Source organism: Triturus cristatus, chromosome 12 (genome assembly GCF_964204655.1).
Source record: "Triturus cristatus chromosome 12, aTriCri1.1, whole genome shotgun sequence".
In the NCBI taxonomy this organism is placed as follows: domain Eukaryota; kingdom Metazoa; phylum Chordata; class Amphibia; order Caudata; family Salamandridae; genus Triturus; species Triturus cristatus.
This window is the reverse complement of record NC_140595.1, coordinates 297,906,564-297,931,089: the sequence shown is the minus strand read 5'-3', so window position 1 is coordinate 297,931,089 and position 24,526 is coordinate 297,906,564. Positions and strand designations below refer to the sequence as shown.

At 46.0% G+C, this 24,526-nt stretch overlaps 1 protein-coding gene and 1 long non-coding RNA gene across 2 annotated transcripts in view; one reads left to right on the top strand and one right to left on the bottom strand.

The window, feature by feature from the left end:
- LOC146775916 (uncharacterized) overlaps window positions 1-22,698 on the bottom strand; it is a 64,110-nt gene extending 41,412 nt beyond the window's left edge. Inside the window, exon 1 of the long non-coding RNA XR_014971935.1 lies at window positions 22,442-22,698. This is a non-coding gene — a long non-coding RNA (uncharacterized LOC146775916). The remainder of the gene's footprint in view (window positions 1-22,441) is intronic.
- LOC146775913 (septin-7-like) overlaps window positions 22,687-24,526 on the top strand; it is a 164,342-nt gene continuing 162,502 nt past the window's right edge. The window contains exon 1 of the mRNA XM_085636941.1: window positions 22,687-22,964. Coding sequence (XP_085493067.1) covers window positions 22,926-22,964 — 39 coding nt within the window. The 5' untranslated portion in view covers window positions 22,687-22,925. The remainder of the gene's footprint in view (window positions 22,965-24,526) is intronic.

The window sequence follows — 24,526 nt, the reverse complement described above, 5'->3', positions numbered from 1 at the left end:
CAGCTCCCAACCGGTCAATGAGCTCATCCGCTCTCGGGATAGGATGAGCATCTGTCTTTGTCACTGAATTCAGTCCCCTGTAATCCACACAGAACCGGAGTTCTGGGGTAGTGCCCGGTGGGGCAGCTTTGGGTACCAGTACCACCGGACTGGACCAGGGACTTCCTGAAGGCTCAATTACTCCTAGCTCTAGCATCTTGGTAACTTCCTCATGGATGCTAGCCTTCACCTTATCCGACAGTCGGTAGGACTTGGACTTCACAGGTGGGCTGTCCCCTGTGTCCACATCATGGGTACACAGATGAGTCCTTCCCGGAATAAGGGAGAACAAGGAAGCAAACTGCTCCAGTACCTGGCGACAGTCCTTCCGTTGTTCAGGAGTTAGTGACGGTGAAAGGATCACTCCCTCCACCGATCCATCCTTCTCTCGGGACGCAAACAGATCAGGAAGAGGTTCACTTTCCTCTTCCTCTGACCCATCAGTCACCATCATTAACGTGACCTCGGGTCTCTCTTGGTGAGGCTTGAGGCGGTTGACATGGAGCACCCGATGGGGCTGCCTGGGGGTCTTAAGATCTACCACGTAGGTAACCTTGCCCTTTTTCTCAACCACCTCAAAGGGGCCTGACCAGCGATCCTGGAGGGCGCTAAGCTCTCCAGGTTCCATCACCCACACCTTCTGGCCAGGCTCCAGCTCCACCGGGTGAGCGTTACGGTCATACCATTCCTTCATGACCGTTTGGCTGGCTTCTAGGTTTTCAGAAGCTTGCTTCCACAACCTAGCCATTTGGCTACGAAATGCCAGCATGTAGCTCACCACATCCGGGGGAAGTTTTCTGGGAGTCTTTTCCCATCCATCCTTCACCAGGCTGAGGGGTCCACGCACAGGGTGCCCGTACAACAACTCGAAGGGGCTGAAGCCCACTCCCTTCTGTGGTACCTCCCTGTACGAAAACAGCAAACAAGGTAGGAGGACGTCCCATTTCCTCCGCAGGCTCTCGGGCAGACTCCGGATCATGCCCTTTAAGGTTTTGTTAAACCTTTCCACCAGACCATTATTCTGGGGGTGATAAGGAGTGGAGAACCGGTAGGTAACTCCACACTCTTTCCACATAGCCCGCATGTATGCCGACATGAAGTTGGTACCTCTGTCCGACACCACTTCCTTGGGGAATCCCATCCGGGTAAAAATTCCCATAAGGGCCCGTGCCACCACAGGTGCAGTAATGGTCCTCAAAGGTATAGCCTCTGGGTACCGTGTGGCATGATCCACCAGAACCAGGATAAACCTGTGACCGGCCGACGTTGGTGGATCCAATGGCCCGACAATGTCGATGCCCACCCTTTCAAAGGGGGTACCAACGACAGGCAGTGGTTCCAGGGGAGCCTTCAGCTTCACCCCTGTTTTCCCACTAGCTTGGCAGGTTACACACGTCCTACAAAAAGTATCGGACGTAATCCTCATCTGAGGCCAGTAAAAATGAGGGACAAGTCGAGCAAAGGTCTTGTCTTGTCCCAAGTGTCCTGCCAAGGGTATTTCGTGAGCCAGTCCTAATAGGAAGGCTCGGTAACGCTGGGGAACTACCAAGGCCCGGGAAGAACCATGCACCGGAGCCTTGGGTTCGCTATACAGGAGTCCATCTTCCCAGTATATATGGAAGTTCCCTGAATCGTTACCCGCTGCCTGGGCTTCGGCCTGCCGCCGTAAACCCTCAAGGGTAGGGCACTCCTTCTGGGCCCGACAAAACTCTTCCCTAGTAGGTCCTCCCTCCACCTGCCAGTCTGCAGGGGTAGGCAAGGCCTCCAGGGACGTTACATCCCCCTCCGTAGACTCCGGGACCACCTTAGTTGCCCCATCCACCTTTGGAGGGTCAGATGCCGGGGCAGGCTTTCCCCGTCCCCGTCTACCCTTTCCGGCAGCTGGTTGGGCCTTTGTCCCAGGCTCCAACCTCTGTGAATCCCCTCTACGGGTGGTCACGGACCGAGTGTGGGCACACGTCCACTCAGGGGTCCCCAACATTTCCATGTGGGCCCTGAACTCAACCTCCTTCCACGCCGAGTGTTCAAGGTCATTTCCCAACAGGCAGTCGACCGGCATGGCAGGGCTGATCGCAACTCGTAGAGGACCCGCAACCCCTCCCCACTCAAAGGGAACCTGGGCCACCGGATAGTGACCCTCTCGGTTGTCAGCCATCACAACCGGGTGGACTACATTGGGGACCACCTGCTCTGGGGACACCAGCTGACTCCTTACCATAGTCATGCTGGCTCCTGTGTCCCTCAGAGCCTCCACCCTCTGGGCATTGATGGTGACCCATTGCCTGTACTTAGTAGTATTCGAGGGCATCTGGGTCTTAGGAACCATCTCACAATCCCCTAAGGACACTAGGGTTAGCCCTGCCCACTCACCTCCCTTATCTAGGGGCAACTCCTCCCCGAGCACTACACTCGCCACCCCAGGGGTCTTTCCTCCAATGGGAGGGTGTGGTCTCTTGGGACACTTGGCATCCCCCTTATAGTGCCCAACCTCACCACACTCGTAACATCGGACAACCCTAGGCTGCTGACCACGGTCAGGATAAGGGGGTTTGTGGGGAACAACCTTAGGAGGGAATCCTACTCCCTTCCCTGGTGAACTCTTTTTGGGGCCTTTAGAGAACTCCCTCTTTTTGTCTTCCCCCCCTTTCTTCTGGGGGGCGCCCTGTCCAGCCCCTTGGAAGTTCCCTCCAGTCCCTTTTGAGGATACCCGGGTACTGGCCCAGATATCTGCCTCCTCTGCAAGCTTCCTGGGATTGGTGAGCTTGCTGTCTACTAGGTGCTGACGCAGCTCTGGAAAACTTTTCTCGAGGAGGTGCTCCTTTAGGATTAAATTGTACAGTCCCTCATAGTCCTTGACTTCACTACCCTGCACCCAGCCCTCTAAGGCTTTCCGGGCATAGTCCAAGAAGTCCACCCAATTCTGAGTGGACAACTTCTGACTACCCCGGAACCTCTGCCTGAATTTTTCAGGGGTCAACCCAAATTTCCTCACTAGGGCTATCTTCATAACGGGGTACCGGGTCTGGTCTGGCTGTTCTAGCGCTAGCAAGGCATCCCTCCCCACCGGAGGCATATACCTATACAGGCCACCCCCCCACTGGGCTTCGGGGACCCCATGGGCTCTTAGAGAGACCTCATAGGCAGCCAGCCATTTTACAATATCATCCCCTATACCATAGCTAGCAACCACATCTTTGGGCAAGTAGGGCCTGGACTCTCTCGGGACTTCTCTCTGTATGCTGCCACCATTTGGACTGCTGGGGGTTCCAAGTTGAAGGGCTTTGAGCTCTAACTCTTTTAAGTGAAGCTCGTGGAGGAACCTCCTCTCCTCCCTCTCCTTTTCCAACCGGGCCAGATCCATTCTAAGCTGTCTCTCTTCCCTCCGATCAACTAGGTCAGCAGAGGACAGGCTCCCCCCTGAGGCACTACTTCCCACTCTTGATGGGGCCCTGGACCCAATGTCCATATTTCCGCTCCCAGGGGGAAGAAGGACTTCCGGTTCTTCTTGGAGATCTAGTCCTGGTTCTTCTTCCCGTTTCCCGCTAGGGTGGGCCATAACCCAGGCTCTTAAACTTGCCTGGAGCTCTGTCTTCTTCGCCCCCTGCTTAAAGAATACCCCCCGTTCCTGGCAGAACTCCCTCAATTGGGCCGCTGTATACTCCTCCAGCCTACCCACTTCGAATTCCATCCTGCCAGATGGGACCCCAACACAGTTAACAAGAACTTTACTCAAGAAGAAAAATCCACAGGACAATTTTAAAAACCTCCAATTAAGAAACAATCTGGAGAAAACTCCAGTCAAAACAATACAGTGTAGGTGGTGATGCGCGCAAAACTGCTACCAAGCGGATGCAAGCACTGAATAACGATCCCACCGCTGAGCACCAATTTGTTGGACCTAGGTCCTAGGGGTAGCTTGGCTCAGGTCAACAGACTTACATCTCCATTTGGCCTCTCGTGCTTCCATCCTACTCAGTTCGCAATCCTGCGCAGCGCCATCCAAAAATAAAGACACTACACCGAATAAACTTTGAAGATTACTCCAAGACTTTATCTTATTTAAATCAGATGTTCACTTTAACACTTAAGACACAACCGGTCCTTACAGATCATCATTAACTTTTCATCTAATGTTCTTTTGTTTTGTTTAAAAATTTTAAAACACAGGTACATTTCAATTCACTTCCACAATTAACATTCCCCAATATCTGGAGGCACAACTGGTCAGTTCAGTTCACATTAAACTTTTCATTAAGAACATCTTACAATCAAATCGGCAATTCCAGAGAGTACCAGAACAATCTCAGGCCAGGAATATTCCTACCGGTCAGGGCTCCTGGTTACTGGGGGGGGGGGTTGACTAACCCCTGCAAAGCTGGACCCCCAGTTACCCACTATGCCCTTCTTTATCCTGACTATTCTCGGTTACAGTGCCTTAGTTCAGTTGTTGGCAACCAATGAGCTACTCTCCCCCTTACTGTTCCGTTATACAATGCTACCCAGCTCTTCAACGGAGCAGCTCCACATTACCCCTCTCTCCCAGCAACCTGCGTCTCCTCTACTCCTTCTCTGGAGTCACGTGCAAGGTGGCGCTATACTGCCAGTCACTACCAAGCGCTCCCTAGGGCTTTCCGCTTACACGCTACCAGAGACCGTTCCACCCCTTCGCCTGCTTAGCGATGCCCCGCTTACTGTTCACAGGAGGTTGCCATCCAGTTGCTCACCACGTTGCAGGACAGGCTTCTCCTCCTTAGTTACGGGGCCGGGAGGAGAGGGGTGTGTCCTCGCATACAGCTGGGAATAGGGGGGGGAAATAAACTCTTCACACAGAACTCCTCTCACCAGCTCGTTCCTTCGCTGACGACGGGGCGCCTACTCCGCCCCCGGAGGCCAAGCCCCTCGCTCACCAGTCAGCTGACAGGAAGTCTACTTCGTCGGCCGTCCCACAGCTCCCGCCTAACCACTATGAAGCAGCGCGTCCTGTGTGTGCGCAGCCTCCGCTCTCACACCACCGTCAGGGGGGCGGCGCTCTGGTCAGGTGACTCGGCCTGCGGCTTCCCTGCTCTTCGGCTGGCACTTCCTGACTAGGGATTACCCGGCTGTCTGACGCGTCGCTCCCTCCTACCCCCGCTGTCACTGGTGCCGTCCCTGTTCCTCGGCCACTCCTCACCACAGATCACCGCCGATGATCACCAGGCAGTCCCGCGATCTGGTACGAGGGTAGCGGCCCGATTTCGAAGGCAGCTCTCAGGGGGATGGAAGGTTGAAGAAAGAGGGGGGGGAGGGGTTCTGTCGTCTCACACCATAGCTGAGCCTGATGGAGCTCTCAGGGCCCGGCACTTGTAACTTTCCTTGGGTTCCGGGAAGGGTAGTCCTGGCAATCACAGCGTTAGAAGGGGGTGGCCCTGGCAATGGCTCACCGCCCGCATGAAGGGTTCAGGGTTTTGCTCTTCCTTGTGTTCTCCACCAAGGCTGGGGTAACTGAAATCGCTGGCAGCCTCCAGGGACCGGTCAGCTGGTTGGGGGTGTTATCACCGGCCAGGGAAACTCCGCAGGCCCTGAGACCTGTCCCTCCTTGACTAGTGCAACCACCTCCCTCCTCAGGTGCCTTACTCCTGGCTAACTGGCTACTCCACTTTCTTCTAAAATGGCCGCCCACCTGCCACCTCTATTTATCACCTTGGGCCTGACCTGCCAGAAGGGCCCAGAAAGTTCTGGAAACCCCCATGGCAGTCATGGTCCAGGTGCTGAGGTGACAGTTGGTGCCACCATTTTAGAATCTCACCTCCCTTCCCTAGTTTCCCTCAGAGGAGCACCTTGCGCCTTTCCCTCAGGTAGTGAGAGAAAAGCGCCCAGAACCTCTACATTAGCACCTAAAAAGTTAGGTAGACAGAAAAAATGAGGAGGGGAGAAGGGACAAAAATAATAAAATGAGGAAGGAACCGCCAAAGGGCTGACAGGTCTAACACCGCCCCTCTTCTCCCCTGTTCTCCATTGGCTGGCCTAGTAAATGCTGGCCAGCCATTGGAGAAGAGGTCCCGTCACTCCAATCATGCCCCGTCCTTTTCGGATCGGGGGGCGTGTTTTTTAAAGAAAGTCTCATTCTCTCTTCCAGCCAATGGCTGGAGGAGAGAAAAAAAGAGTTTGAGAGGAACCCCTTGAGACTCAAGGGAAATAGGGTACTTTAGACCAATAAAGAGAGGACTTTTCCCTTGTTGATATTTTTCAAGAAACAATACGTTGTGTCATGAGAGAAGTATTTTATATCTAATGTTTATTTTGTTTTACTGCATTTATATAAAAGAAGAATATTTAAAACCACATGTTTATCTATACAAAAAATACAATTAAAAATCATTACATGTTACATGCATTCGATCATATCAGTTAAAAACATATTACAATACATGTCATATGCGTTTCCAAACAATGTGAGACAAATTATAAGAATCCTTTTATGACCAGCATAACAAGGAGACAGACGAACAACAAGATTCAAATTACTCTTTTCCTGTGCATATCAAAAAAACCTCAAATACAGCTTTTCACACATTAATATATTGGTGCGTTATTGAATCTGTATTGGGACTCGCTTGTTAGAACACAGATCTGCATTGAGAACCAAAAAAGAAAATGCTCCTCTGGTAGACCATTTTGTAAAAAACAACCATGACTGTAACGATTTCAAGTGGTTTATATTGCAAAAGATCACGACAAACAGGAGAGGAGGCAATATAGATTACATGAGAAAGAAGAGAGAACAATGGTTTATTTGTTACCTGAATACTGTAGAAAAAGGCCTTAATTCAAGAGAAGATTGGATGAAACTTTTATCCATTGTTTGGAAACGCATATGACATGTATTGTAATATGTTTTTAACTGATATGATCGAATGCATGTAACATGTAATGATTTTTAATTGTATTTTTTGTATAGATAAACATGTGGTTTTAAATATTCTTCTTTTATATAAATGCAGTAAAACAAAATAAACATTAGATATAAAATACTTCTCTCATGACACAACGTATTGTTTCTTGAAAAATATCAACAAGGGAAAAGTCCTCTCTTTATTGGTCTAAAGTACCCTATTTCCCTTGAGTCTCAAGGGGTTCCTCTCAAACTCTTTTTTTCCCATATTAATTGCACAACCTGTTGGTTGGAGAGGTCGTTTGGTTAAACAACCTTTTTTGGCGTCTATATTGGTCTATCATTTCCAAATAGTATACGCCTTCTATCATGGATAGATTAAAAACATTCGGCTTTACGGAGGATCAATTTAACAAATTAATAAATCAAAATCCCCGTAGCTGCAACTCAAGGAGTTTCAATAATTCAAGCCATGAGCAATTGGTTAAAATCCTCAATTTGAAAAAGAAACTCATCCGCACAGAACTGCATGCAGAATTAGAAAAGCAGGTGTAATTCCGATAGGGTTACAGGTCAGAAATGAACCTGGCCTATTCATAGAGAATCCTAAATTCATCGAGACCTGGACACATATTGCCAACAGATGCAGTCGGGATTGGCTTATTTTAATTATAGAAACAGCACAAGAACTGATAGACTTAGAAAAGAGGGAAATAGATGAGCAAGAAACACAATTTAAACAATGTACAGCCCTCGAAGAAGCTAAAAAGAAAATGGAAGAATTGGAAATGGAAACTCAAAGCTATAGGGAATATTTAATGAATAAAAAAACAAAAAAGTTGAGAAAAGACATAGAGAGATATAGCACAGAAGGAGTATATCCATATACCAGTAAGGATTACTTCGACAACAAAAAAGATTTAAAATGGGAAAGACCTCAAATGCAGAGACCCTTATACTCTAGAGGAGGGCAAAAACGTATTACATTCTCAGATACGACAGGCTCGAGTAGCGAAGAAGAAGAACAGGGACCACAGGGAAACAGGGGAATGCCTTCATTCGAACGTGAGAATTTTTTAGGAAGACGCCAGAATCAGGGGCGCAGGGGTTACAGGGGGTACAACAGACAGGAACCCCAGAGGAACCATCTACCTCAAAATGGAGGACAGGAATACCTCACTACGAGGAACAAGCAATATTGGAGATAAATGAACTCCCGATAATTAATCTTTCCAAAAGGACACTAAGTAAAGATGAGGAAGAAGTTCTACAGAAAGGTTTTAGTTTTGCACCTAGTAACAAACAAGATATGTTTGAGTTAGAAGGAGATTTAAAGAAGTTTTTTCGTAAAATAAGACTTAATAGGTTTTTTGAGAATAAAACCTATGTATCCCCTCCCAATGTATCTGGACTCAAACCAAAATCTACGTTTACACCGAATCTGGCACAGGTGGATAAAAATGTGGAGATTTTTGAGAAAATAGTAGAAATGGAAATTAAAAACGTCCATACAAAAACACAAAATAATTATCAAAATAATATGCCATTGGAGCAGAGAAAAGCCCTTAAGACCTTACAAACCTGCAAGGAAATAACAATAAAACCTGCAGATAAAGGGGGTGGAGTCGTAATTTTCGACACCACAGATTACGACGACAGGATGAAAAAACTCCTCAAGGTAAAAGAACATTACCAGCCCATGAAGTTTACCAAAATTGAAGTTTTAAAAAAAGAAGTGGGTACTCTCCTCAAGAGGGGTAAGGAAGAAGGCTGGATTTGTGAAAATGAATATAAATTTTTAATGAACACACATCCAGTAATCCCAGCCATCTATGGATTACCAAAAATCCACAAAAATGCACTAGATCCACCAATGCGACCTATAGTGAGTAGCATTGGCTCAGTGCTGGAACCACTAAGCAAATATGTAGACGTGTTCCTTAGACCCATAGTGCAAAAACAGAGATCGTATCTCAAAGATACGGCCCATGCTATCTCCATTTTTGAGGGACAGGGCTTCAACAGGGTGACCCAAATTTTGGTCACCCTGGACATTGAAGCCCTGTATACTAATATACCTCAGGAGGACACGATAGAGGTTGTCTCAACAGTCCTAACAAATGAGAACTTAAGAGGAGGTGACAAAGGCTTTATTATGGCATGTGTCCGCACAGTGTTGAAAAACAACATGTTTTTATTCAAGGAAGATCTTTATTTACAAACCAAAGGGACCAGCATGGGAGCCACGTGTGCTCCCAGTCTGGCCTGCCTGTATGTGGGCGAGTTTGAACGCCGGAACATCTTCAATGAGGTCGCCCCGTTTTATGAGAACGTCATGTGCTGGCACCGTTACATAGATGACATCATCTTTATATGGAACGGTGCCAGCACAGAACTAGGGGAATTTTTGGAATGGCTCAATTTAGGAGACCCCAACTTGAAATTCACGGCTCACTACAGTGAGGACAGTGTCAACTTCCTTGATATAAAGATTAAAGAGGTGAAGGGAGAACTACAGGTGGAACTCTTTACCAAACCGACAGACAAGAACACCCTCCTCAAATATACGAGTAACCATCCCCAGGCACAGAAGAACAACATACCCTTTGGGGAGTTCTTAAGACTGCGGAGAAATTGCACAAGTCTCGCAGACTTTTACCATCATGCAGAGATTACGAAATCCAAATTAGAAGCAAGAGGTTATCCCAAAAAACTAATCAAGAACTCACTAAAAAGAGCCAGGTTCTATGATAGAGACAGTTTGTTAGATACAAAAAAAGAGAAGGAAAACAAAGCAGCTGGAAGAGTGGTATTTGTTACCCAGTTTTCGAACATAAGTAACAAAATCAAAAATATTGTAAATAGGAATTGGATGATTTTAAATCAGGAAATGGAAAATCACCTCAATAAACCTCTATTCTCATTTAGAAGAAACAAAACGATAAGAAATTCTTTGGTGAGAACATATCCAGGACATCTAGAGAGACAAAATACAGTAGAAGGCAACAAAGCGAGAGGTAATTACAAGTGTGGCTCATGCTCAATATGCGCACAATGCGCTGAAGGGAGAAACTTCATCTTCTCCGGAAAAAATCTAACCTCTACCACATTAAACAATTGCCGCAGTAAAAACATAGTCTATCTCCTAACCTGCCCATGTGGGTTAGGCTATGTAGGAGAGACAGGTAGAGAACTGCGAGTACGCTTGTTAGAACACAGATCTGCATTGAGAACCAAAAAAGAAAATGCTCCTCTGGTAGACCATTTTGTAAAAAACAACCATGACTGTAACGATTTCAAGTGGTTTATATTGCAAAAGATCACGACAAACAGGAGAGGAGGCAATATAGATTACATGAGAAAGAAGAGAGAACAATGGTTTATTTGTTACCTGAATACTGTAGAAAAAGGCCTTAATTCAAGAGAAGATTGGATGAAACTTTTATCCGTAGAGTAACAAAAAATGTTTTTCCTGCAGCATTTATACGTTTAAAAGATGCATGTCAAAATGCGATGGAGAGTAGCAATCGCTATCAGAGCACTAAGATAGAAAAATATCTTTAATTTCAATTAGAGCCCTTAGACAATTCGTGTAAACAAAAAGATCAAAAAATCGGACAAGAAAACAAAAAGGTCAAAAATTTGACAGGATAACACGCAATATATAAACAGAAACTCTATACTAAAAATTAAGGAGCAGAAAGTAGCAATTCACAAAAGATGCGGTAATATGACATTTATTAAGAAAGAGAAGGTTGTAAGTAACGCTCAAGAAGTGACAGTAAGTTTAACAAAAACAAGTCTCTTGATCGTGGTAACATTTTGTTGACATTTTTGTAACAATAAAGTTCACACGAGGAATGACAGTGAAAAAGTTAAAAAAATCCACTAAGGGGAAGGGCGTGTTCATGTGACCTCTCTGCCCCAATTATTGAATACCTCTATGAGGCACAAGATAGAACACACACCAGGTGAGCTGTATTAATGAACAACCAATAACGGCGCGGCTTAGAAATGTTCACAAGTACGACCAGTATCACGTGTTGATTTCAGACCAATAGGAATCTACCTTACACAAAATAAATAAGACACGGCCGAAAAAGTTAGTGAGATGGCTCCGATCCAGTAAGAAAACACGACGGACATATGAAAGCGCAATTGAGGTAAGAGCAGGCAATGAATCGTAGGGTCCTGAACAGTATGACGGACATAGACGGAGTAGACTTATTAAGACATCCCTCCGCTCTTTTCTTTTAATTATAGACACGCTGCCGATAACGAAGAAAATTAAATAATACCAATTCCTTTGGTGTGACCATCTGGTCCTGATATTCTAAGGAGAAAGAAGGTTCACGACTTACACCTCCAATACCGCCTAAAAAGGTAACCCTGTTAACAGAATGAGGGAAAGGGCAGGACTCAGCAAGCGTAGTAACAGAAACGCAAGTTAACTAGAGTTATATTTTCCTTTCATTATAGTGAATAGGCGACTAGCTAACTAACATATACCGGAACAGAAATAGATGGAGAGTTGGTGTTTGCTCAAAGTCCACTGAACCAGGAGCTAACACAAGGGTCTCGCTTATTCGAGGTGAGGAACAGCATATAACGAAATTAAGACCTGCCAAATCATACTAGAAGATTATAAAAAGGGAACCTATGTAGGACAAGGAGAAATCAATGACATAGAATAAATAAACTTATAACAACAGAATCCCTTGGTTCAAATATAGAAAAAAGAGAACATTCATAGAATAGGTTACCATTTTGAACTGTTGTATTAACTATAACCTATCAAGGATAATGTCAAAGATATGATCCAGATTGGGCCAATTTTTATATAAAATAAACCCTAGGGTCAAGACACAAAACAAACCTGAATAGTAAAAGTAATTGTTTGTATTTTGATCTGTTTTAGGAATCTCTCGTATTTCGGAGACAGCACAAATTTTGGTCTTGATAAAGATGGTCATATCCTTAAAAACCATCGAAACGCGTCGACGCAGTGGATCTGCATAAATCAAAGTCCCAATACAGATTCAATAACGCACCAATATATTAATGTGTGAAAAGCTGTATTTGAGGTTTTTTTGATATGCACAGGAAAAGAGTAATTTGAATCTTGTTGTTCGTCTGTCTCCTTGTTATGCTGGTCATAAAAGGATTCTTATAATTTGTCTCACATTGTTTGGAAACGCATATGACATGTATTGTAATATGTTTTTAACTGATATGATCGAATGCATGTAACATGTAATGATTTTTAATTGTATTTTTTGTATAGATAAACATGTGGTTTTAAATATTCTTCTTTTATATAAATGCAGTAAAACAAAATAAACATTAGATATAAAATACTTCTCTCATGACACAACGTATTGTTTCTTGAAAAATATCAACAAGGGAAAAGTCCTCTCTTTATTGGAGGAGAGAAAAGACAAACACGCCCCCGAATCCGAAAATGCCGATGCCTTTCTCCGAGGCATTTCTGCTCTGCCTCGGAGAAAGGCGGTGGTGCCCTGCTTTCTCTCCCCTTTACACGTTTTCTTCCATTCCCTCCTTTCGAGAGCTAAGAATATAATACAAGTCACTTCCTATTCTACGATCCCCTTATTTAAAACGTAGTAAGGTTTGCAGAGGAAATAATGTAAAAGTATACCGGGGAAGTAGTAGAATCCGGGGACGTAGAATCGATTACAAATATTAAAACGTGGCTTTTGATTGGCCAAAAGCCCAGACACATCATCAGTGACAAGCACGCTACGCTACGTTCTCATTCTGTGCGTTCTGGAACCTGAGACTCCGTTGTGTGCGACGCTCTAGCCTCCTCCCGGACTCTATTCGCTCTGGTGTCCTGAGATACAGTTGGTTGAGACGCTCTCGCCTCTTCATGGGCTCCATCCGCTTGGGCACCCTCAGACTCTATGGGTGAGCCGCTCTAGCCTCTCAGGTCTATAGTTACCGGTTCCACTATTCCCAGTCGTACGGCTGCCGCAGCCGCTCCCGGGCCACCAGGGGACTGTTACAATGGAGTCGGTGGGCGGAAACTCGCTTCTCAAGGGCCTCCGAGTGTCAGATACGCTCAGGGCACTCAGCCTCGCATTACGTCCTGGTGGCGCCTCTCCAGTGCCCGGCATGTGGTTCAAGGAGAGCAGCGCCAAGAATCTGCGGCACCGGGACTTCCTGGCACCCAGGGCTGCCCTCGGCAAGCTTTACCAGCGTGGGGAGGTACGGGGCGGCTAGACATGAAGTGAACCCCACGAGCTCGTCCACTCCATCACCTTCCCCGAATCTTTGATTTAGTGTTCAGCCACCATGTATCCACCCAGTTACTCAGTCCTCCCACCAATCCTTCTATACAAGCACCCGTTTAATTTATCCACCCAGTTACTCAGTCCTCCCACCAATCCTTCTATCCAAGCACCCGTTTAATTTATCCACCCAGTTACTCAGTCTTCCCACCAATCCTTCTATCCAAGCACCCGTTTATTCACCTGTTGTGTCCACCCATTAATTTATCCTTCACTTTGCTACAACACTTATTTACTCCATTGATCCACTTGCGTATCCACCTATACGTTTATGTATCGATCTTTTCGTGCGTACACACATAAGGTTCCCTTCTGCGACTGTTTGCACCGCTTGATCTTTTATTTATTCACGACTCTACCCTGTGTTCAGCTCCTCGGTTCGCCTGGTCTCCTGTCTGTTCACTCACTGAACCAATAAATCGTCTGTACCCATAGTAATTCAGCGGTCCACTTGTTAATTAAGCTGTTTGCTCTCACATTAAGCCATCCAGTTCGCGTATTCGTTCTTTTGATCAGTGTTGAATTCACCCAGTCGTTCATGTCTGCCTTTGTTTACATGCCTCTTTCCTTATCGATCTCTCCCCTGCCCTCTTTCGACCCACCTGTTCCCCCTTCTCCCCCTGTACCCACACCCGTGTAGCGGTACATCTCTTACGTTACCTCATTAAATCGTCATAATCCTGCTTCAAACGTGGGTTCGAGTCCCTCATTTATCCGTCTATGTACTTCGCCAAACACTTATTCCTTCGTTTGTCCGCTATTCATTCATACCTTCAGCAGCAATATTAGGCATTCGTCCATGGCACGTTTTCAATGGCTTTCCTCGCAAGTTAAGTGTTACTGGGTCCAACAACCACACCGAATATTACAAACTAGGCTGCTCGCATTTCCTGCAGCCCTGCAAAAGAAGAATAGTGTTTTTGAGTCCGAGACGGGTTCACACATTTTGTGAATTCGACCCTGATTATCGAACACCCCAGGCACTGCATAAAAGTTACTTCCCTTTGATTTCGGAAGGATGCTTACTTAGCATGTGCGCTCAGTCCTCCCACCAATCCTTCTATCCAAGCACCCGTTTAATTTATCCACCCAGTTACTCAGTCCTCCCACCAATCCTTCTATCCAAGCACCCGTTTATTCACCTGTTGTGTCCACCCATTAATTTATCCTTCACTTTGCTACAACACTTATTTACTCCATTGATCCACTTGCGTATCCACCTATACGTTTATGTATCGATCTTTTCGTGCGTACACACATAAGGTTACCTTCTGCGACTGTTTGCACCGCTTGATCTTTTATTTATTCACGACTCTACCCTGTGTTCAGCTCCTCGGTTCGCCTGGTCTCCTGTCTGTTCACTCACTGAACCAATAAATCGTCTGTACCCATAGTAATTCAGCGGTCCACTTGTTAATTAAGCTGTTTGCTCTCACATTAAGCCATCCAGTTCGCGTATTCGTTCTTTTGATCAGTGTTGAATTCACCCAGTCGTTCATGTCTGCCTTTGTTTACATGCCTCTTTCCTTATCGATCTCTCCCCTGCCCTCTTTCGACCCACCTGTTCCCCCTTCTCCCCCTGTACCCACACCCGTGTAGCGGTACATCTCTTACGTTACCTCATTAAATCGTCATAATCCTGCTTCAAACGTGGGTTCGAGTCCCTCATTTATCCGTCTATGTACTTCGCCAAACACTTATTCCTTCGTTTGTCCGCTATTCATTCATACCTTCAGCAGCAATATTAGGCATTCGTCCATGGCACGTTTTCAATGGCTTTCCTCGCAAGTTAAGTGTTACTGGGTCCAACAACCACACCGAATATTACAAACTAGGCTGCTCGCATTTCCTGCAGCCCTGCAAAAGAAGAATAGTGTTTTTGAGTCCGAGACGGGTTCACACATTTTGTGAATTCGACCCTGATTATCGAACACCCCAGGCACTGCATAAAAGTTACTTCCCTTTGATTTCGGAAGGATGCTTACTTAGCATGTGCGCTGCGCGCACCTTCATTGACACTGGTTGTATGAAAGACTTCGGAAATAGGTCGCTGTAAACTTCAGCACTTTCATATACATCTAATTCCTGTTTCCTGTGAGTCGGGAGGCATTTCCTAAGACCCAGGTGTGTTTAGAGACTCGAACAATACATGCTCGGCATGTGTGTGAAGGGGCAAGGACATCGGATTTGTTACTGAAATAATGCAGGCGGCGTGCAGTGAGCAAGTATGGGAAGGGTCTGTTCGAGTCATTTCATGAATGACAATCATGAGAGTCCAACGTTGGGAGTGCTGTTTCTGTCTAGAGTTGTGTAAAGGGATATAAACTACATTCGAAAGCTCCGTACTTTTTGCTGGGGGTGGCCTGCATCCAGAATAAGTAGCTTTAGAGGGATTCTGGGTTCTTTGTAGGGACCTAATTGACAGTGGCCATGGGAGGGGGTGAGTTGGCCACCTCAACGGATATATAGGTGACATATATGCGCATATTGCCCGTAGCTGTAAGCCCTTGACTGCGCCGCACCTACTTTGCACACCAGGTTGTATGAATGCCCAGTGCCATTTAGGGTATCGTTCTTGCACAGGAAGCCCACTATTAGTGGCTGGCTAGAGCTCTCACCACTACTCCGCTACCATTCAGCGAGGTCGGCATTGCCCACCTAGTAGAGAGGATTGTTCAATTTATTTATTTTGGGGTTTTGTAGAGTGCCCTGTATCCGCAACGGGGCCTTCTGGTGCTAGAAATGCTTTAGTAACTAAGGGTTAAAGCCAGCTGGTGGGTGAAAATCCATGTTTTCAATCTTGGTTGCAAAACCTCCCTCTTTGCGTGTCTCTGTCTTGATTGTGTATGGGAAGTAAAGGGTTCAGTGGCTTACAAACAAAACTGCTGTGCTGCACTCCCTCCTTATGGACTTGCCTCTCACCAGTGTTTTGCTAGAAGCAGCGTCAGTAGAAGAATCTTTGTTTAGCATCTAAGAGTGTTCGTTCTCGGTCTTCCTTGCAACAGCCTCGAGCAGCTGTTCTCAATGACAAATAGTTTTAGAAAACACCAATGTTCCATTTTCACGAATGGTTCTGTTAAGGTCAAACGTAAACATTACTGCGTGCTTATGAAAGGGCCGGTTGGTAAACCTCAATAAAGAAGTCTTACCAGTGCGCCTTACTCCTTCCAGTTGTGATTTGAAAACCTCACAGCCATATCCTCCCCGAAGGGCAGCACAAAGAACCCAGACTCTTTGAGGGTTCTGTGTCTGGCAAACAGCAATACACCCGGGCCCTCTAGCCCATAACCCTATGTACACGAGGACCCTCTGCCTTAGAACGCAATTATGTAAGTGCCCTCTCCCCAGAAACCAAACTACCCTGGTGGGGGTGGAACACTTTTCAGTTAATTCTTGATAGAAGTATAAATTCCTAAGATTGCCCTGTGACTCTCTCTCCATTGTCAGAGTATATACAGCTCACTGTGTCTCTTTTTTTTTTTTTGTTATCAGTCATGCATACATGCTCCCCTTTTTCCTTAGCCTGGCTGGAAAATGAGCAGCTAGCGTTAGTAAACCCTAAGAAAGCGACATTTCCAAAATCGGTAAACATTCACTTGTATTGATCATTATATTCTTTATAATACAGGTGGGTTTGTGCACAGGCCCTTTGCCCTTTAAACAAGGTCTCTGCGATGCTCTTAATTATTTGTAATTGCTTTGAGATATGTTACGATGTTGCTAAAACTAACATTTTAATAGGAAGTGCTGTGTTTTTTAAGGAAATAAAACAGCACTTTCTTTCATTCAAATTGAATCAAGGCAAAGCGTGTTTCACTTTTGACATCCAGTGAACGTTGGATAATATGGAAATTCCAACATGGCGATTAGGTGCAAACCAAACAATTTGAGACCGAGCAACGTCATTAGGGCCTTAGTTGACAACCATTCATTAAGAACAAGCAGTTACAATGCAATGGTCTCGGCATTGGTAAAGTTAGAGCTATTGGCATTGCTCATGACATTATTTTTGTTTATGTTTTAGTTTTTAAAACATTTTAAGAAACGGCATTGTTATTTACAATGTCAATAGCTTAATCTGTGTGTGGGTGCAAATGCAATAGGTCTCGCATTTGAGAGTGATTAAGCTATTGACATTGTAAATAACAATGCCGTTTCTTTAAATGTTTTAAAAATAAAGACATAAACAAATGTAATGAGCAATGCCAATAGCTCTAACTTTACCAATGCCGAGACCATTGCATTGTAAATGCTTGTTTGCCCTGGTGATGGAGCCTCTGGACTGAAATGCCAGGGCTGGGGGGTCCTTTTGGGGGTATTACAGTAGACACACAAACACATTACATTGCGTGATACGCGGATTACCTTTTGCTATTTCTGCATGACATGGTTAGGGAGTTGACTGGAGTGCACCAGTTACTGGAGCTTTTTGGGTCCCTCTCAGACCCACATGTTAATTGCCAGAAGTCCTGCATCTTTCCAACACTGGCGGCAAGGGAGTCCCCGGCAACACTAGGGAGTTTAAAATGGGAGTCCAGATGTTTGCCTTACCTGGGGGCTCACGGTGTATCATGCTCCCATGGACTTGCTGGAGAGTAATGTGGGGAGGTCTCTGCAGGCTCTCTGCTCTAGCACTGAGTTTTGGTCTACACTCGAGGCTCAACAACGGTGTGAACCTTCCTCTGTTACGCTGATATGCTACTTCCGATTGAGGAGTTCTGATCATAATATGACCTACCACAGGGCCATTTTCTTCTTCATGGTGTGGCGACGACAACAGTCCCCAGACACTGGGGGACGAGCATGGCAGAACCAACACACAAGCAGAAAGCTGTCAATACTTGGTCACCTCTTCGGGGACCTTTAAAACTGTCACTTGTCTATATAAAATACTGAGGGATGACTCACTACTACCTCTAGATAATCTTAGGGTCACTTGGGCGGAGAATCTGGGGGTGTCCATACTGGAGAAAGATTGGACATCCATTTTGGAATGTATACCCAAGGTCTCCTGGAATGCAAGGGTTAAGCTTATTCATTTCTTTGTGCTTCACCAAGCATACCTCACCCCTGGGAGGGTTAACAGACACTTTGTGATAGGCGAGCCAAAATGTCTGCGGTGAGGGAGGTAGAGTTCCTTCATATGTTTTGGAATTGCCCAGAGCTCCAAAAATATTGTGAGGAGATCTCAGGGGTACCAGCTGAGCTCACAGAGAAGGAAGTCCTGTGTACTTGGGGTCATTGTCTCTTATGTTGGGTCCCACACATGGCCAAGGATAAAGTCATGAGTCGGTTTCAAGATTTAGCCTTTCTCCTAGCAAAGAGGGAGATTGCTAGGAACTGGAAAGCACCAAGAGGTCCCTGAGTGGAGTGCTGGAAAAAAGAGTTGCTGACATAGGTGGGTTACGAGAGAGAGGTGCTGTTCCGGGAGGCCAAGAGAGGCCTTGGATCGATAGAAGTGGCCAGGGCGTGGGAGGCATTGGTCGATGAGCTCCAGCACCCAGACCCACCTTCCCCTGATGAGATGCTTGGTTCCCTATAATGACTGTAACAGACATGGGCTTGGAGTCGCCCTGAGGGATGCCCAGCAGGTGGTCTGACATCGTAGTATTATCCTGAGGTTAGGGGGCACTAAATATTCATAGTACCGCCTGTTCAGATTTGAGGTGGCCTCTGCTTTCTGAGGGGTACGGAATGGGCCGAGGCACAACTGGCGGGGTAGGGGCAGAGAAGAGGGTTTTCCTATAACAGAAAGTTGTTGTATGTTTGCTGCAGAATGGGTGGATCAAGCTGTCGACCCCAAGAAGCCGCTTACTAGTCGATCCCTGTTGAGATTTAGGATTTTCATTTCATATTTTCTTATCTACATATTGTTCCACAACCTAATTGCATTGTTTAATGATATATGACACTTCTTGGATGGCGGATGTAAGCACTGTATGAACATTTTCCAATAACATTTGTTTAAAAACAAATCTAAGTTCATGTTGGTTTGTAAATGATTTCGTTTTGCATATGCCTTGCAGTCCTATGATTTAATCAGTGCTTTAAATGGGCAGGTACTCATTACCTGCACTTCTTTAATTTGTTAGGGATAGTACCAACTTTTCTTAGCATTGCTCCAGTGTTTTTAATATGAGAGTACCAGCACTTCTCAGCAGCAAGCAGGTAATCTGGGACAAGGAGTGTCTGCACTTCTGTATTTCCACTTCAAGCACCGGATATAATCGTACGTAATAAGGTGAAATACTTCTACCTGTTAAAGAAATTCACTTTTCGCAATTTTGCGGAGACTTTATCATATGTTTACGTGATATTTGTTGCATGATTGGCTTACCAAATATTTCAAAAACTTGCAGGGGTAGTAAGCAATACATACAAACAATTGTCATGACTAAGCTCGGGCACGTGCTCTTAAAGCCAAGCCAGACTCTAGGCACGGCTCTGACTCGGATATCCCTGTAAACAGGGCTTTAAGTGGGCCGCGCCCTGCCAGTGCTCAGCACCGGCAGTTTTAAAAAGCAGGTGCTGACGCGGGTCCCTATTGGACTCTCAATTTTTAGGTCTCGCCTAGGCAGAGCTTGCGCTGTCTTTAAGTGACATGCTGTATTCAGGATATGAGCATAAAGCTCCGCCCACTTTCCGCCCATCTTTATTATTGGCTCCTGTCCCTGTCCTTTGTAAATGGTGGTTTTTCATTGGTCAATAGGCTTAGTAGTCCCTCCTTAGTACCACCTTGTCTCTTCTTGTAACCTTCTATGAGGACAGCCCCTGTTCCATATGTTGTTACTCCCTAGGTTTTACATACAGCCTCAAGGCACTATTTTCATAAAATGCATCAAGCAGGATACACACTTGGTTCTAAGCTAGGCTGGCAGTGGTTACTTCACTCACTAGAACATCTCACATTTATATGAAACTGTCTATAAATTTCCCTTCATCAGCCCCACACAGAGTACAACCCAACCCAAAATTAATGTAATAATTATTTTGTCACATTTCAAAGATACTAATTGTATGTATGGATATCGCTCTTTGAATGTACTCGTAGTACTGTCTTGCATGTAATGCATTATGGGCATATCTTCTGCAAGGTGCATTACCATATGTGACCAAAAAAGATCCCCTTTTGGCCACTTATGGTACTGCACCCTGTAACATGACTAGGTAAAAACATTGCAAATACAAGGAGATGATGGACGGAGAGCTGAAAGTTTCAGACACTCACCCCCAGTCACAGATCTGGCTTGAATCCATTAGCGTTCTTTAGCTCACTTCGCCACCCCATTTCAGACACAGCTATATGCAAATCAGTCTTGACCATGTGCCTCATGGGAACAGTCCAGCCCAAACTGCCAAGCCATGTCTTCGCTGGACCGGAAACAAGCATCCTGGGACCGGTTTCAGGCTAACAGCCCTCATCAGCCAGCCTAGCTTGAATCCAGTGTCAATGTGAGCAAGGGACCTACGTCTGGGCATACCCTGCCAACTAAGGGCGAATAAAGCAAACACAAGGAGATGATGGACGGACCGCTGAAAGCCATGAGGCACAGGGTCAAGACTGATTCATATGACTGGGTCTGAACTGAGGTGGCTAAGTGAGCTAAAGAATGATGATGGATTCAACCCAGATCTGTGACTGGGGGTGAGAGTCTGAATAGTTTCAGCGTTACTTCCATCATCTCCTTGCGTTTGCTAGGTAAAAAACATTGCCATTTATAATGCCAATAACTCCAACTTTGTAGACATGCAGTGCTGGTGCCTTTGCTCACGAGGGACCTCTAGGAGCAGCTTGCGGTATTGTACCTAGACATGTGATGCTGGTGCCTTGCTCACGAGGGACCTCTAGGAGCAGCTTGCGGTACTGCACCGAGACATGCGGTGCTGGTGCCTTGCTCACTAGGGACCTCTAGGAGCAGCTAGGGGTACTGCACCTAGTAATGCAGTGCTGGTGCTTTGATCACTAGGGACCTCTAGGAGCAGCTTGCGGTACTACACCTAGACATGCAGTGCTGGCGCCTGGCTCACTAGGGACCTGTAGGAGCTGCCTGCGGTACTCCACCGAGACATGCAGTGCTGGTGCCTTGCTCACTAGGGGTCTCTAGGAGCATCTTGCGGTACTGCACCTAGACATGCAGTGCTGGTGCCTTGCTCACAAGGGAACTCTAGGAGCACCTTGCGGTACTGCACTGAGACATACAATGCTGGTTCCTGGCTCACTAAGGAAGCATTTGCAATGCACTAGGTCTCGGGACCTTTAGGAGCACCTTGCGGTACTGCACTGAGACATACAATGCTGGTTCCTGGCTCACTAAAGAAGCATTTGCAATGCACTAGGTCTCGCATTACTGAAAGTGTGAGCTATTGGCATTGAATTATTAATTGCCAAGCCAATACCTCAAACTATCAGTAATGCGAGACCTATTGCATTGCACATGCTTGTTGACCTTCCCCTCAGGGTGAAAAAAAATCTTAACTCTGCAGCACTACCATCCTTCCCTTCCTTTGATGTAACTTCAAAAAGACTTGTTCTAGTTATTTCAGTCTCATTTCAGAACTGAAGCATTTTCAATATTATACAGAACAAAGCCATTGTTGTTGTTTATTTATCTTATGCAAATAACAACCAATGACAAAGCCAATAGTCCTGGCATTTTGCAGGTGTAGTGTTACGTGATGTATTATATATGTGGATGCAATGACAGAAGAAGCAAAATGTTAGCCCTGTGGCACACTATGCTAAGCACAGGTTAGGCGTGTTTAAGCCATGCCTTTAATTCCTTCGACCACGCCGCTTTGAGAGACCCCCTCCACACAGTTCTTTCATCCCACTGAAACCCCTGCCTGTAAATGTGATGGTTTGCCCACTGTAATTATGAATTCTCCAAAGATTCATGTAATTGCAAGCAGTTTATTTGTCAAATGAAACACCAATGCAGGTGGTAGAAGACCTCCCACTGCCTCCTTTCCCAGCCTGCTTCCAAGTCCAGTAACAGAATAGAACCCCCCTGTGACTTGGAATCACGCACGAGCAACACATTCAAATAACAATAAGTACATAAGCACGAGCATAATAAACACTTCACGAGCTGTCCGCGAGAACTAACATTAAAACTATTTTATACATACATAACACCCAACTATATGAAATGTAAAACCGTAAAAACTTTGCAATGCAATGGAAATGTTTAGGCTTGATATTTATTCTAAAGTGAAATACCTCTATTATGACATTAACTGGTGTTGTGTTCTCTCCTCTTATGTCCTCTCCCCGCCCAAAGTAAAAGCGCTACTAGAAGTTGCTTTCGCTTCAACCCATGCACAGTTTCTCCTCTTTTTTAATAGCAAGAACAGCCTCACTGAGCTTGGTATATCAACTACAACTCCCAGTGTACCTCACTGGCCAGGGCGCAGGCGCGAACTGGAATCAATGAAACAGTCTCGTCTATCGTCATAAAGAGGCCTCCGAAGACCTGTTTCCAGGCCAATCGTCAGTTACCATTGGAGAAACGACCACGCCCACTTCCTCTGGCGTGCGTGTGCGTACGTCTGTCTCGCGGACCACTTGTCACCGTGCGCTCCCCTCTTCCTCTTGAGCCTGCGCGCGCCTCCGCCCATCCTCTCTGGACGCGACAACTCCCGAATCGGAACCAGCACCGCGGTCCGGACTCCGCGGTGCCGCGCACCGTAGCCCAGCCTGCAGTATGATTGAGAAACCCGAGTCCGTGGCAGCTGCCATCGCGGTGAGTGGCGGGTGGGATAGGCGGGCGGATCTAGGCTGGGATGGGCCGCCGCCACTCCGGCGCTAGGAGATCTCTATTCAAACCTCCACTCCCGGCGCTGTAACTGTACTTGTACCTCTGATTATCTTTAACGGTACATTTTCCTCTTTCCGCACTATCTTAGCAGGCCGTCCCGTCCAGCAGCGTTCTCCATTCCCCATCTGTCAATACCTGCCCTTTCACACCAGTGCTATCAATTCAGACACGCCCCCTTATGGGATATCAATGCACGATCGCTCCCATATGTTCTGTTGGATTATCGAGACCACATCTCCACCGACCTCTCCTGCAAGCTCTATTCGGCTTCTCTATTTCATATACATGTCTCCCGGGCTAGTCCTAACCCCCGCTACTTCCTTCCGCTCTCCCGATTCTCTGCCCTGGCTCCTCTTTGTTGGACAGACGTGACCTTTTGCCCTGTGCTCTGTTTATCTTCTTTGCCTATCTGGGTGCTACCACAATACATGACGACTGTATCCGGAGACCTGGTTGCTTTAACCAGACATGCAGTTCTGCGACGACCTGGCTGCTTTAGCACTACCTGCCCCCTCTTCTGTTAGCTACTGCTTCCTCTACCCTACCTGCCTGTCTTGGGTGCTCTATCCTGACCTGTGTTTCTTTGCTGTACCCACAAATGTTTTTCTACCCCACCTTTGTTCGTGCTATATCAAGACATGCCACTCTACTTACCCCTCGGAGCTCTATCCACATCCTCTTCCTTGGGGCTTGATTCTGACCTGCCCCATCCAGACATTTGCCCCTATGGGGGCCATGTAAGCATAAGTTGCCGTTTGTGTATCTGTATGTATATTTTCAGTGACTGTTTCTCCAAGAACTGTTGTTTTATAGTAATAACAAGCGTATATTAGAACACCCTAAGAACAACATAGGAACATGCGTTAATCAAAGTAGTTTGCATTCAGAACCACCTATGCCTGAGGGCTCCACTGTGTCTGTCTAGTAAGCTGATCATCTCCGATATCTCACGATCACTCTCAAGCGCACACTCTTTCCTCTTGGAAAGACCAACCTTGCAGACAATGTGTACTCTCAAATACTTTTTTTTCAGGGAGTGAACCTAGTCTGAGGCTCAGCACCCCCGTGTGAGTCCATTTCGTTCAAAACAGACCTGCAAACACTGCTCTTCCAAATACACTTCCACTTGGGAATGTTGCAGGGTACACCATCGCATCTTTGATTAAGGGTAAACTGTCTTGAGTTTGCGATGAGCCTTTTTGAGGATCAATATGTTGTGCTGCTTGAAGTTGAGACCTACAGTGTGATGGAACCCATTCTCTTGGCTTATTCTTCAAAGGGCATCTGAGGTTGCCTAGAAACGGATACCCTGGATTATTGCTCTTGGAGACTTGTCCTGTATGGGGCATACGTTCTTGACCTAACTATGTACCTTTGCTATCCATAAATGCTCAGCTACCCTGGTATGCGCTGCACAAAATAACATTTGATATGGTTTCCAAATTTCCACGGTTTAGAATTGTTCTAAGTGAATATTGTGTACACGC